This window comes from Galeopterus variegatus, unplaced genomic scaffold (assembly GCF_000696425.1).
Source record: "Galeopterus variegatus unplaced genomic scaffold, G_variegatus-3.0.2 Scaffold6850, whole genome shotgun sequence".
NCBI lineage: Eukaryota > Metazoa > Chordata > Mammalia > Dermoptera > Cynocephalidae > Galeopterus > Galeopterus variegatus.
Window position 1 is genome coordinate 21074 of NW_007732961.1, and position 14706 is coordinate 35779.

The 14706-nt window shown below is 32.7% G+C and overlaps 1 protein-coding gene across 1 annotated transcript in view; it reads left to right on the forward strand.

Moving 5' to 3' along the window:
- Nucleotides 1-371: 371 nt before the first annotated feature.
- LOC103606797 (FAS-associated factor 1-like) overlaps nt 372-14706 on the forward strand; it is a gene marked incomplete at its 3' end in the record, with an annotated part of 92504 nt that continues 78169 nt past the window's right edge. The window contains exons 1-2 of the mRNA XM_008591341.1: nt 372-385; nt 4002-4107. Coding sequence (XP_008589563.1) covers nt 372-385; nt 4002-4107 — 120 coding nt within the window. The remainder of the gene's footprint in view (nt 386-4001; nt 4108-14706) is intronic.

Consider the following 14706-nt stretch of genomic DNA (forward strand, 5'->3'; position numbering starts at 1 on the left):
CCTTTTAGAATTACCATCCATCCTTCTTCATAGTACTTTAAAGTACTCTCCCTTCTCCACAATTCTTAAATCTAACTGTTTGAACCTCTCTGAATAGTTTGTCTTGGGGTCAGTGATTATGTCTTTTATTTCTGTATTATTACAAACAATAGGAATCAAATACTTATAAAATGAATGAATTATGAACTTCTAGCAAGCAGGAGTCTTATTCATTTTTGTATCTCCCAAGTAGCCTAGCATTTTGGGAGATAGGAAGCTGAGTTGTAAAGAGCTTAGAATCAAATGTAGGTTAGGAATTGGGTTCCACTTCTTTAAAGCTTCATGAACTTGGGGAATTACTTAACCTTCTGAACCACAATTTTGTTAATAAAATGGTACCTAACAGGTAAGCTCAAAAAATGGGAAACAGTAGTTCTTTATATGCAGTTCAGAATATGCAAAACTGTTCTTTAAATCTTTATAGGATTGAGTGGAATCACCTTCTAGTGTGCCAAGGATATACTAATGAATAAGAAGATATTTGCCCTCAAAAAGCTTATAATCTTGTAATCAGGACTTCCACACATGAAACCAAGCAAACTGCACAAGACATGCCATAAATAAGTATTAAATAAATTATGTGATATAGAAATTAAGAGGAAAAGAGGAGGTCAATAATAAATACAACTTGTAGGTCTGAAAGGTGGTCTGAAAGCTTTGTAGTATTTGGAGGTGTTCAAATGAAAGGAAGATGAGAACAATATGAGGAGAGATTGAAGTGAGCATGATGCGATGTTTTTGACGTGAGGGGAAGTCAGCCAAGCTCTAGAATTTTGGAGAATAGTTATGAAATAGGTGTACCTGTCAAGGGCCTTGAAACTTCAAGTAAGCTTTCCATTACTTGCCACTTCCAACCTCAAATTCATTTAATGTACATATATTGAACATTGACCAAGCCTATTATTTGAGACTCATTTCCCACTACACTTCTCTCATCTGTCATCGTAGTCACACTGAGCTTTTTACCTTTTCCTGAACATGGTCATTTTTCTGGCCATACTGCACTTACTGTCTCGGCAGCATTTGGCATAACTGATCCTGCACTCTTAGTTGAAACAGTTACTTCTTTTGGCTGCCTTATACCTCACTGACCATTTATCAATCTTCTTTAGACTGACTGACTTATCCTCTGCTTGATTTCAAATGATTGGATTGCTCCAGGGCTCTATCTTGGCTCCTCTCCTTTTCCTTAGGTAACCTGTTTTCCTTAGCTGATTTCTTTGGCCACAGAGTCTAAACACTGTTTACATACTGTCGACTGTCCTGCTCTGAGCTCTTACTTGACCTTTTATATTCAGCTGCACATGTCATTTCTTTTTGGATGTCTAATAGGCATTTCAAACTTAACATATTCAAACCTTCACTGTCAGTTTCTCCACCCAGCTGCCCTTACACCAGTTATTCTTGTTAATGTAATTCTATCCTCCTATTTGCTCAGGACAGAAACCTTGGGATTATGTTTTCCTCTCACACTTCTGTAAGTTGCCTAACTTCTACCTCTAAAATATATTGTGAACTTGACAACACCTCACCATCACTACCACCCTAGTTCAAGCTACCATCACTTCTTGTCTAGACTAGCCTATCTGCTCTCCTGACCTCCAGTCTTTCCTCACTGAAGCCAGAGCAGCCAGAGTACTCTTGTATAAATGTAAATGTAATCTCACCATTTTCCTTTGAAAAACCCTCCGTGGCTTTACTTTGCAATTAGTACTTCAAGGACCTACATGATCAGACCCCTGTTATCTCTTTGTTATCACTCCAGCCTCAATTTATATGTCACTTCCTTAGAAATGCCTTCCCCCACTATTCTGTTGAAAGTAATTATCTTCACTCTGTCACTGTTACTTTTTATCTTATCATTCTGTTTTATTTTCTTCACAGCACTTAACATTCTCTAAAATTATTCATTTACTTGATCATTGTTTGTCTTCTTTACTAGAGTGTAAGTTTCATAAAAGCAGGGACCATGTTTTTCCTCTTCACCACTGTATCCCTAGCAATTGGAACAGTGTCATGAACATATATGTAGGTGCTCAATAAGTGAATGAACGTATTATGTTCTTCAACTTGGTATTTCCTTGTCTAAAAAGTGCCACCCATCTCCCATCCCCAAATAAAACAAAACAAAACAAAAAATTTTATCTCTTCCAAGTGATAAACCCTAAGGTCGTTCTTATCCTTCATATTTCATCTTAAATATTTCTTCTCCTCTAGAGTTTTTTCCTGACTCTTTTCCCTTCTTACTGAGACAGAGTTAAGCACTTTATTTTTCATGGTACTTTTTTTTCAATTTCTAAGTTGTACCTATTACATTATACTATAATACCTGTGTACCTATTATATTATACTATAGTTGTTTATATATTTGTCTACCCCTATTAGACTGTGAACTGTTCATGGACAGGAACTATGTATGATTTGGGTTGGTTTCCTTAGCACCTGGCATAAGTCAGTAGTTAATTGATTAATAAATTAATCAAAATCAGAATCTTAACTGCATAGTAGTTTTCCAGAAGGCAACGTTGCTGTGTGAGATAGAAAGATGAAAAAAAATCTTGCCTTCTGGAAATTCACATTTTATTCATTATTCAGTAAATATTTATTTGCAGTGTGCCAGCCATTATGCTTAAGTGCTAAAGGATACAATTACAAATGTCCTTGCTTCAAGAAACTCTATTTTAGTTGGGTATAATTTTCTTTTAATATTATTGATTTGGATCAATAATATTTCATGATATATATTGGTGCTTCCTGGGTATTTTTAGTCTGTAATTAACCTATGGACTCTGTGGGAGACAATAATACAGACACATTAGCTGCCTAGTTCTAATCTTTATGTTGCATGTATGTTTATCATAACAGTTACAGACTGGCAAAGGAAGAGTGATGAAGGCCAGAAGAACCATGTAGCACACCCAAAATATTTTCCTGATGCCATAGGCATGGCAAAATTACATTTGAGGCAGGCAATTCAGATCATTTTAGATATAGTAGTGATAGATTTTTATTTTCAATACTGATGATTATAGTGTTTCTTAATATTGACATAAAAAATAGAACCATGACTTATGTTTCCTAATTTATATGGCTAATTTTATATACTCTTCATGGTTCTGACACACTTCTAAACCTTTGGAGCTTTAGTTAAAAAAAATGTTGCTCTGAATTGTGCAGTTTCTGAATTATATATATTGCTGAGTCCTAAGTGAAAGCACAATTATTTTGAAGGAATTTTGGTATAGCAATTAAAATTCTATAGATTTCAGTATCTTCTGAGTTTTAACTGAAGCCTAATTTCTATTCTTGATAAACATTTATGAGTATAAACAATAGTTTTATATTTCTGTTCTTCCAGAGTAGCTATTTGACTTGAAATTGAACCACAGTCTTTGAGTATACATTTTAGTAGCATGTTTGGAATTTGATATAATTGACATTTGGTTCTCTTGGAGGAAATACATAATGCAGATAATAGATTCTATAGATTTCAGTATCTTCTGAGTTTTAACTGAAGCCTAATTTCTATTCTTGATAAACATTTATGAGTATAAACAATAGTTTATATTTCTGTTCTTCCAGAGTAGCTATTTGACTTGAAATTGAACCACAGTCTTTGAGTATACATTTTAGTAGCATATTTGGAATTTGATATAATTGACATTTGGTTCTCTTGGAGGAAATACATAATGCAGATAATAGTATATGACTTGTAGAAAATTCGTAGAGTATTTAGAATTGAAGTTTTAAAACACCTTGGTAGAGAAGGAGTTAACAGGTTAGCTCTCCCTTGGTTGTTCTCAGCATGGTCTCTTGCCTTTAGGAACTGAAAAGATGATAACATTGGGCCCAGACATGCCTGTGTGGAGGTTAGGGTACTCCTGGGGTTTTTGCGGCTAGCTGTAAAGCAAGCTAGAACTTGTTCATCTCTGAGTTCCTTGTTTTTCTTTCAACCCTTTCAGTGCCCTGCAGGAGTCATTAAATCAAAACTTCATGCTGATCATCACCCACCGAGAAGTCCAGCGGGAGTACAACCTGAACTTCTCAGGAAGCAGTACTATTCAAGAGGTGAGTTATGTCTCACAGCTAAGGAATAAAGGTAGCTCATTATAGCTAATGTTGACCCTGTTAAAGAGGGCTTATCTGTTCTAGTTGGAAACTCTCTTTATGTTTCATTATTGGGTTCTTAACTTTAATTGGCTGGAGCATCAGTGATTACTGTAGATATACTAAATGACTTGACCTAGAAAGATAGATGTAAATGAAAGCTCTTGATAATTCTTAAAGTAGCTATCTTAAAGCCCTGCTTAAAAATAACTCATTATTAGGTAATATATTTCATGGTTTCATAGTAATTGTAATTATTCAAAATATTAATTTGGAAATTGTTGACAGCATTCATCTTGGAGGATTGCTTAAATTTTATTTGAAAGGTCACTCTCAAATATATTATTTGTATTGTGTCCTCTACATGTTTCTAAGAGGAATTTGAGGAGGCTTTTCTTAAGCATCTCAATCCCAGCCTTGGATAGTATTCCTAAGATGCAGTTGGAGACTGTCATTTAGCTCAGAATATCTGAGAAGAGTCTATTTATAGTGTCAATATTTTCTTCAGTGTTGCCAACCAGAGCCACTGTTTCAAAAAAGAACCTCCTCCAAGAGAGAAATGTTACCTTCTTGGTATGCTTTTGGCCCCACCCACCTAAAAGTCAATAATTTATCTCCATGGGAGGGAAAAAAACATTTAAGGTTATAACAGTACTTGTGTTTAGAAACATTGAAATGGTAACTGTGTCATATTATCCCTCATAAGTTATGAAATCAACAGTCATTTGTATTCTAATTTTTTAAAGAGAATTAATCATGCTTAATCTTACATTGTTTCATAAATTTTTTTTTTAGACTGCATTGCTTAAAATAGTTACTAATGTAACCTTGAAAGAACAAGTCATTTTCATCCTAATCATTTTTTCAGAAGTAGATGAATTGTTTCAGTAATGGCTAGACTATCAATGGTTTTCTTTGTTCATATTTGTCAATAAATTTCAACTTCTGAATTTGGCATGTATAACTCATTGATTTAAGTTTATTTTCTCCATTGATCATTTGAATAGTTTGTTGACTAGTAACTAAAGACTCTAAAATTTTTTCTGGCTCCTAAATTGACTCACAGGTTTGAGTTATTTGATTTTTTCACGGTATCAAATATGTATAAATTGCCATTTCATTTTTAACTTCTATATTGTGTACTGTATCTTCTAACTTGAAAATTTTAATTCCTTGAAGAATAGTTTTTGTTTTTATATTAGAAATAATGTTTTATTATGGTTCTCAGAGTTATTACACAGTCTTCATGTTAGGAAAATCTACATTATATATGTAAATACAATTAAACAAGAAAATTCAGTTTCAAAATAATCCCAATTTAAACAACAAAGCAAAGATGATATGGTAATTTTCATTCTGTTGTTGATTTGTCTTTTTTGATTGAAGAATAATACTCATATAATGGATGGTGGGTAAATAGAGATTGCTCTTTTTTTTCCTGATTGAAATTTTTATGCCTAAATTTTGCCTTTTCTTTTTCTTTTCTTTTTTTTTTTTTTAACATTGCCAGTGTCTATAATTTGGGTGTGTTTCAACTTTCTCCCACAAGAGGGCAGACAGGACTATTAAGCTGATAGCCTAAAAATGCCATTCAGTGTTTTCAAATTAGCTTCTCTTATATTAACAAAAAGGAGCATAATGGCCAAGTTATTGTTTGATTTACAGATAATTGGCATATTGCAGGGAAGAGACTTAATTTCACCCTTTTAAATTAAACAGGGAGATTTAAAAAGACATAAAATATTCATTAATGTTCGGTGATTATAAAGTAGTGGCATATATTTATTTTGCCTTTATTACTGTTTCGATGGGAAAATACTGCAAATATTTCTGAAATCGAGTTGGCCATACTGACAAGTTGAAATGTTTAAGCAGCGTTAATGCAATCTGCTCACACCTGATATCCTATGCAGAATGATTCAAAATGACTACATCAATTATTAAAAGAAATGTTTAAAATTCTGTAAATGTGCCATTGTGTGCCACAGTTGGCTGAAACTGTTCTTCATGGCCTGCTATTTAGATTATCAAATATATTTTAAGCTTCAAGGACTTGAAAACAGTAAATCTTTTTCATTCCGTTTTCTAAATATCATTTGAAAAATGTTCCAGAAATATTTTTTGCAAAGACAGATGTTCTTATGTATTTCTTGGCAAGAGTTTGGTATCTTCTTTTTATTTTTTTCTCCTTTGTTAGGTTAATTTAAAACAATATTTTGAAATGCTAGTGCCAGGAAAAATAAATGCAGTGTTTCTAATGTCATTTGCTTTTCTGTGAGTAAATAGGTAGGCATAGGCTCTTTTGTTGTGTACAACTTGGAAAAAGGATGTAGATCACCTCTGCAGGCCTATTTCTATGACTTTTCTCCTTCAACTTGTGAGATACCTGTGGTGATGGGGGTGGTTTCAGAAGGACAAGGTGCTCTTATCTACAGCCATAAAATCCACAGTGACTCTTAAGTATGTGCATTTTTTCTTGTTGAGTGATTGGAAGTCGGTTTGATTACACCAAGATAAAAACATACTCTTGAAACAATTTTGCCATTTTATCTTATAAATGCTTGTACTTTTTTATTTATGCGGAAACTTAATGATACCACATATCCTAAATTGTAAATTAATCTGTCACCAATTTCAGGAATCTCTTTTCAGTATTAATAGGTTTAAGGATGAATTTTGACCAAAATAATATATTGAACAAAAGGAAGAAAAAAAATTTTAAAGCCCTTTTTTCCAATGTAGTATATTACTTTTGTGTTTTAGGTGTGGGAAAAAAAGTTTTTAATTTTGAAAGCCTTGCATTTTTAAAAGAAAGCTTTTGGAATATTTTCCTCCAGAGGGAAAAATTTCTATTAAATGAAACAATTCAAAAAGGCACTATGATTTCAACTTTAGTTAGACAAAATACATTTTTTAAAATACTTAATTAGAAAATAGAACTAAGATGTAGTTTGAATTTCAAATAAACTCTTCAGTGACCATATGGTCATCTAAGTTAGTGTTGATAAACCGATAGTTGTACAAGTGTTTGTTCATTCTGGCTCTGTGGTCTGCTGCCTCACAATGCATGACTTGTGTCCTTGGGTGCTCTAGATTTTAATTACACTAGTTAGTTTTTGAAGGGTTTTGTTTTTTATTTTGATTTTGTTTTAAGCTCTTTACATCTTTCCACTTACATTATGCTCCTACTTGAGGAGAAGGCAGTGACTGTTATAAGGTCAGAATGAAGAGAATTGCAAGTAGTCTTAAGAAGAAAAATACATTTCTTTTTCATTATGACAAAATTGCTTGTAAAAATTATCAAATAATATGGGAGTGACTTTGTGACAGTCTATCTTGTTTACCTTTTTGTGTCTTAAGTTAGTTGCTTGTCACACTTAAAAATACTGAATTTTCTTAAAAATTTAAACAAGCTTATCTTATTTTAATGAATTTTCTACACTGAGAATTCAGATTTTTAAACAGTTAATTGTACAGATTCTAGTAATTCTGTCTAATACTATTAAAGATCCGTGGTTACAAATGCACTTGGGATGGGTTAAATTAAAGGGAGAAAGAAGATTGATTCGCCTTCTGCAAATCCTAAACCCAGGTGTGGAAAAGGATATAAAGTCCTTGAAATCAAGCCAACTTTTCTTGGAAACTGATTCTTTGTTGTCTGTCTTACTATTGCAAAAGCTTCTGTTAGGCAAAATATCCACTTTTCTTTGTAGATGTCATACAAACTTAGGGAACATACACATGACCCAGAGTAACAATGATAAGAAACCTAAGTATTTTTAGTGTGGAATCACAGAATATTTCTTGATCTATTACAGTGAGAAGCACAATGAATAGCTATTTGAATTATTTAAATCCTCTCCCAAGTTTCACGTTATCCCAGAATTCTCACTGTTCTTATTAATGTTGATTTAATTCTTAATGAGAATGAAAAGGGAAAATTGAGAACTTATAAAAATATATCTTACAGGGAGTGGCAAAACATTTCACTACTAGTACCATGTTGTACAAACTAGTGATTAAGTGGGAAGCCAACAGTTTCAATTAGTATTAAGAAATGACTAAATACTTAAATCATACTAGTCCTTAAAAATAATCTTGGCTAAATAATTGTGAAATCATGAGACTTCTGATTCTGAAAATTTGAACCTCATGTCAGGTTTTGTGTGTTGTGTCTATTCTACTCGCTACTTTCTCAACTTGCTTGACTAACATATATTTTTTCCTTTAATGCTGGTGGCCAGTAACAGTAATTAAATATGTAGTCTTTTACAGATTGTACTAATGAGCAATTTTCTAGTAGTGGGTTGACTATAACTTCTTAAGTAACATGCCCTTTCTGTAAATGTTTTAAGCATTGGGGTTTTTTTTTGTTTGTTTGTTTGTTTGTTTTGTTTTTTGGGTTTGTTTGTTTGTTTTCTAGTATGGGGAGGGTAGGGGATCCTGGCACAGAATTGAAGAGAGTGGGGAAGTTCAGAATGTGCATATGCAAGAGTATGAATTAAGTTGTGTACTTATTTAATTAAAAGTTTAAGTGGTTTGTTTTTACTGCAGGATAAATGGCATATGTTAGCTCATTTAGAATGAACCAGTTTTAATTAGCATATATCATAGTTTGATTTTTTTTTTAAATTTGAAATCACAAATGACATCTTAGCAAGAATGAAAGAGATATAATTTCTTAAGAGCTAGGCAATGAATTCAAGCCTTTATTCAGCTATCAGAAAGGGAAATTATGAGTTTCTTTTAAATATGCATATATATTATTTCAAGTTGCATTTTAAAACTGATATCTGTTGAAATCACACCACTTCAAATGAACAAATTAGTAATGATCATTTTATAAATATTGAGGTTTTCTGTGATTCTTAATAAATTATCCCCTTAGGAAATAAGTTTAGATAATATTTACAATGCAGCCATTTGGAACTGACAAGTCTTTTCCCCCCTATGGAAGTATTTTAGAATAACTTTGATTGGATTTTTTTTTCCAACCCATATAAGTATTTCTTCACCTGTCTTTCAGGAGAATAGAAACACATACATTTTCTTAAGAATTAAGGACAGCGCTTTAGCCCTTCGTTACTTAAGATATGTGTTTCCTAACATTTTAGCTGACCACGGTTCTTAGTCTGTGATTTGTGTGTTGGTTGTTTTGAAATGCCTGGGTTACAAGAAATTATGTTCAGTTATCAGAAACTAATAAACATAAGACATTTTTTTATATGCAAAAAAAAAAAAGGCAGAGAGTAAATAATTGCACTGGCGACCAATACTGTAATAATCCTGTTTTACAATATGCACTTGACAGGTTGTAATAGTGCTAATTGAAGAGACTAATTCACACTTGCTTCATTCTATTCAAAGGCAAAATCAGCAGCTTGTTTTGCTTTTGACCAGATGGTCCTCATGAACACCTACTGTGCACTTTAAGTGCTTTACTAGAATTACAAAGGCTGGGGGCTGCGTTCGACTCCAAATGATTTGAGCAGGGGTGGGGAGGGGCTCTGTGCTCAATGGATTTGGTGCAAGTAAATTAATTCTAGTGGACCCATTACACACTGAGCCTCCTTTTCAAAGCTCTGAGCCTCCTCGCTTGCTCTGTAGCAATGAGAAAGAGAAAGAGAAAGGCAGATTACTGCAAACAGAAATAAAAAAAAGTGGTATGAAAGGGAGAAAAGAGGCCTTGAAGCCTTTCATATCATTTGAGTTTTTCAAGTGCGTTATTTTTGGGGAGGGTGGATGCCTGAAAAGCCAATTGGAGTTTTTTTTGTTTTAAAGTGCGCTATTTAAGCACTATGAATATAGGCGCAAGAGCAACAGTTGACTGAGTTTACTGTGGTGAAGCTTTGTGTCCGAGGATGAATCAAATTCATTATATTCAACTCTTTGTGTTTTAACGTGAATGTAGGGTTAGTTTCACAAGACTGTGTCTGTTTAGGATAATTATAATTTAATATTTTCCTTTCATAAAGTTATCACTGTAGATGTCTAAAATTTTAATCAAAGCAGATTTTGTACATTGACTTTGAAGCACCCTGACAGTTTAAAATTCAAAGGAAAGCTTTTTTAGTTTTCAAAAGAAAAGAAAGGCACATTCTAATGGCATTGAAGCAGAGATTATTATAACTAATTAGAAGTCACATCTGTTAGCTTTTGGTTTGTGACTTATTTATGTATTTTTTGAGTAAAATGTATACTTTAAAAATATATTGCTGTTATTGAGTGAACGTGAAGGGATAAGAATGCACTTAAAAGGGAACTGCTTATGTGAGCTAACCATTTTTGCGAATCTTTACATGGTTCCGTAAAAATATGTAATGTAATAAAGTGCATTAAATGTGAATTGGAATTGTGTAATTAAAAAGACAAGTTGGAATATACTTCCAAATAATATTTTTACATAGTTCTTTTAGCATAATTCTGGTTAATAATGAAAGTTATTATGAAACAACAAAATATAAGCAAATCCAGTTTGAACAAATTTCTAGTTATTCCTTATCCCTAAAGCTGTTCATGTACAATACTGTAATTTGGGATACTGACATTGTAGAACAATTAAGATATAAGGAATCAAATTTAGTAATACATGTCAGTTGTTTTGTATGTTTTATAGTTTTAAGTTTAATTCTCGTGATATGTTTTAGTGGCATGGTTTACTTCTGTTTGATAGCTTGTATTACTGGCAAGAATAATTGTAATACTTTCATAGTCTTTTCTAACTTTAGCCCATCTCCTTTGGTGAATGTCTTCAATTTGTATTTAAAAAGGCATAATGCACCAGTGTTTTTTATGTCAGTGTTTTAATTACATTCTTAGAAAATACAGAAATGCAAAAGCAACCACAAAAACCCTTTTTTCCCCTCAAGGACTTTTAATTGAAGAGGGGTGCATGCTTCTTTGATATTTAAAATAAAATTTGATTCATTTCATGTTAATGTGGTCATTACTTTGGGACTTGTTCATTGAAATATAAGTTGTGGGGGGCAGAGGGCTATAAGGGGAATTCCCAAACATACAACCAACAAAATATGCAATGAAATTTATAAGCAGTGAGGTGTTAATGAGTTGATATCCTTAGGGAGAAAAACACTTCAAGAAAAAAATTTGAAAGATTAAGAAAAATCACTGAAAAAAAATTTTTTTGTAGTAGACTACTTAAAGTAAAGGTAAAGCTACTAGATTCTTATAGGTACAATAAAAAGCCATCTTTCAAGCAAGAACCTCAATTAGCAAAAGTGGATTGATTATGCATGCATTCACTTTCTTAGGTGGGGCTATTTCTTTGATTTCACAGACAGTGGTTGGAGCCTTTCTTCTCATGAAGAGGAGTTTATTTCAGTATTAAAATATTAACCCCCTAGATTCCTGATTGCCAGAGACAAGATTCTCTCCTGTAGGTGAGGGTTGGGAAGGGTTGCAATTTCTTCGCAGACCTCAGTAAGTACCACATTACTTAAGCTGAGAAATATTTTGACATTTAAGTAGTATACTCCAGCCATAAAGTAAGAATAAAAATCTCATTCCTTCCTCACCCCCTTCCCTCATAGAACAAAGAGAAATAAAAAGGAATTAAAGGATGGGTAAGTGAATATAAAGTGCTTATGAACATGAGCTAGACCAAGACTAGTATATTAAGATAAGGCCTGCATGTAGAAAATTATTTACATGTTTATCCTATATGCCGAAAGTTGTTTGGCCATAATCTCTTGAAACATCTGGTTATAGTAATTTTTCTCTTGTTCTAATATGTCTTGTATATGACTCAGTACTATGTAGTCAAGGAGGTTTTTTTTAAAGGTATTTAGTGTGGCGAATATAGTTTTAAAAATTCTATTGCTCACTTTAGGGCTGTATTACCTTATTACCCTCAATATATTCTTTAAAAAAAAAAAAAACTTAAAAAAAAATAAAAAAGACTTTAAAAGCTCCTAGCAAACATTTTGTATAAATGACAAAATGTATTCCTTGCTTTGTGGTCATTGCGTGACCAGACAGTAGAGTACTGGATTGTTCTAAGGTTTTACAGCTGCAAGGCAAAAGCATCTGCTCATTGCAAAGCCGGTATTGTTTAATTTTGACACTGACTTTTCCATGTGTCTTGTACCAAGCTCTGGATTAGATACCACTAAGATGAAATTTGTTTTAAGTTGCTCCCAAAGTGCAGCTGTTCCCATATACGGCCTTGTAGCTTAACCAAAACAGACAGACATAGGATCAATCAGAATCTTTGTACAGGGTCACCTCACTGGGCTAGGAAGGCTCAGAGAAGGAATGTTAATGATATTATTTATTGTGAATAAGTGCAAAATTAGTTTCCAGGCTTATGTAGAAGGTCCCCCTGCCCCTGTTTTTTTTTTTTTTTAGGGCAATTAAATCATTATTAAATATTTAGCTTTTTAAACTGGATTATAATGGTTAAGTATTAGGATGCCCCTGTGTGCATTAGGCACTATTCTTTCACGATCATTTGCAAGAAAAAATAATCAGTTTATTGGTCACTAAAGTAGTAATTGACTGAAAATAAAACCCATTCTAAATGGCTCTGCTAAAATCTTGAAAAGTGGACATTTTTATAGAATGATAATTTTTCTTTAATGTTTCAAGTGAATGAAAAATGAAAGAGCACCTCACTTCCCAGGTTTCCTGGGATTGTGTGAATTTCTACCCAGCTGGTCCAAATTGATTGATACAGGGCCAAATATTTGTCTGCCTACATTTCAAAGTCTATAATTTGCTAATGAATTGCGGTAATAATCTTTCATCATACATGAAAGATTTAGCCAAACAATTTGCTAAGTATGTATTTTGATCATAAAATTTTTGGACTTACATCAAGCTTTACATCTATTTTACGGCTAATGCATGGGGGTGGAGAGAGTGTAGTGGGAGAAATAATATTGAATAAGAATGCTTGATGGAAAGGGAAGAAGGAAACAAGAGGGAAGAGGTACTTTGGAAAAGAATAATGCTTTGAGTGATAGAGGAAAACAAGGTATATTTGCACTTAGAGTGCAAAATATACTTAAAAAAAATGCCATCAGACTTTTAGCATGCAGTGTCCAGAAATATGGTATCCATGTAGAGGAAGACAAGGAAGGACTCTTCCTATTTTGGCTACAGGTATTCCACACATTGATTATGGAATAATTTCCTAGAAACTTGGTGCTACAAAAGTCAAACGCCCACAGATTTAAAGTAATTGAAGGCGTAAATGTCAAAGCCAAATGTTTGTTGGGGTTGGTTAAAGAAGAAATCCAGTGAAGAAATGAATGTGATTTGACCAATTACAGAAGATGATGAAAGAGGAACCTTCTAGTTAAGTTTTTGAAGTGACCGTAGGCATCTAAGAAATTATTTTCACCCTCCAAAACAAAGAAAGACTGTAACAGGAAAATAAGGCTTATATTTCTGGGAGGAAATGTAGCATTAAGTAACCCATGCTTGGAAAAATGCAAACCTTATTTATGTATTTTGGGAGAGGAGCATAAGACATACTCCAGAAGAAGTCCAATATTACTTTATAAAGTGAGAGGGCAAGAAAATATTCAAAATAAAACTCTTATACATGTAATTTCTCTTTCATGTTTGAGATCAAGGTGCCATGATTTCCTACTTGACTGGTATAATCTGAATTGTTTTCAAGTTGTCCATGAGAAGAATATTACATAATATTGATAAAATGCCCCTTGCCTAGCCATTTAATAGCAGGTAGTTAAATAAAAAAGGAACTTTATCCTATGAAGAGAAAACATATATTTGTACATTATAAATAAGATAGACCTTCCATTTTGTAGATTTTAAAGAAGCAGTCAAATTTCTATATATCTGCTGGACCTCTTGAATATGTAATTAAATGTCACATTTCTAAAGCATTAATTTGTGTTCATTTATATGTATAATTCTCTTTTTGCTCTCTGCTAGAAGTAAGCCTGCTTTAAATATTAGTACAGTGAATGCCTATCCAAGGTGGCACCATTGGACAATCTTAAAGTATTCAGGAAAGTTAAAGTTCTATATGTTTAACTACAGCTTTATTTCATATGAATTGAAAATCTTACTTTACTCATTGACTTTCTCAGCCTCTTCATTCCCTGTATTTTGTTAATAGTTACAATATTTATCAGTTTAATATCTGTTATAATTTTTTAAGTTATATTGTTATTGCATTATGATAGTTACTGCAGTAAATACTTAAACAAGTTTTGGTTTGGGGACTTTTTTATTTTTCCCTGCCTGTAGTACTGTAGAAGAAATCCATAATCATTATGAAGGAAAACTATAATGAAAATTACATTTAAATAAAACTAATTGTAAGTGAGATAATTCATGGGATTCCTGATTTTTTAAAATGAAAACTCAGTTTCAAAAGCAAATATTAGAGTTATAGATTATGTGTATGAAATTCTAAATATGCCATTAGCATTTGTTTCTAGTCCTTTTGGTGTTCTGTTACCAAAAGCACGTTACATTTACATGCCTGCCTTTGCCTACTGAAAGTGTGAAATATTTCCTCCTAAGAGGTATATTTATAATGTTCTATACTAATCATCATCATAA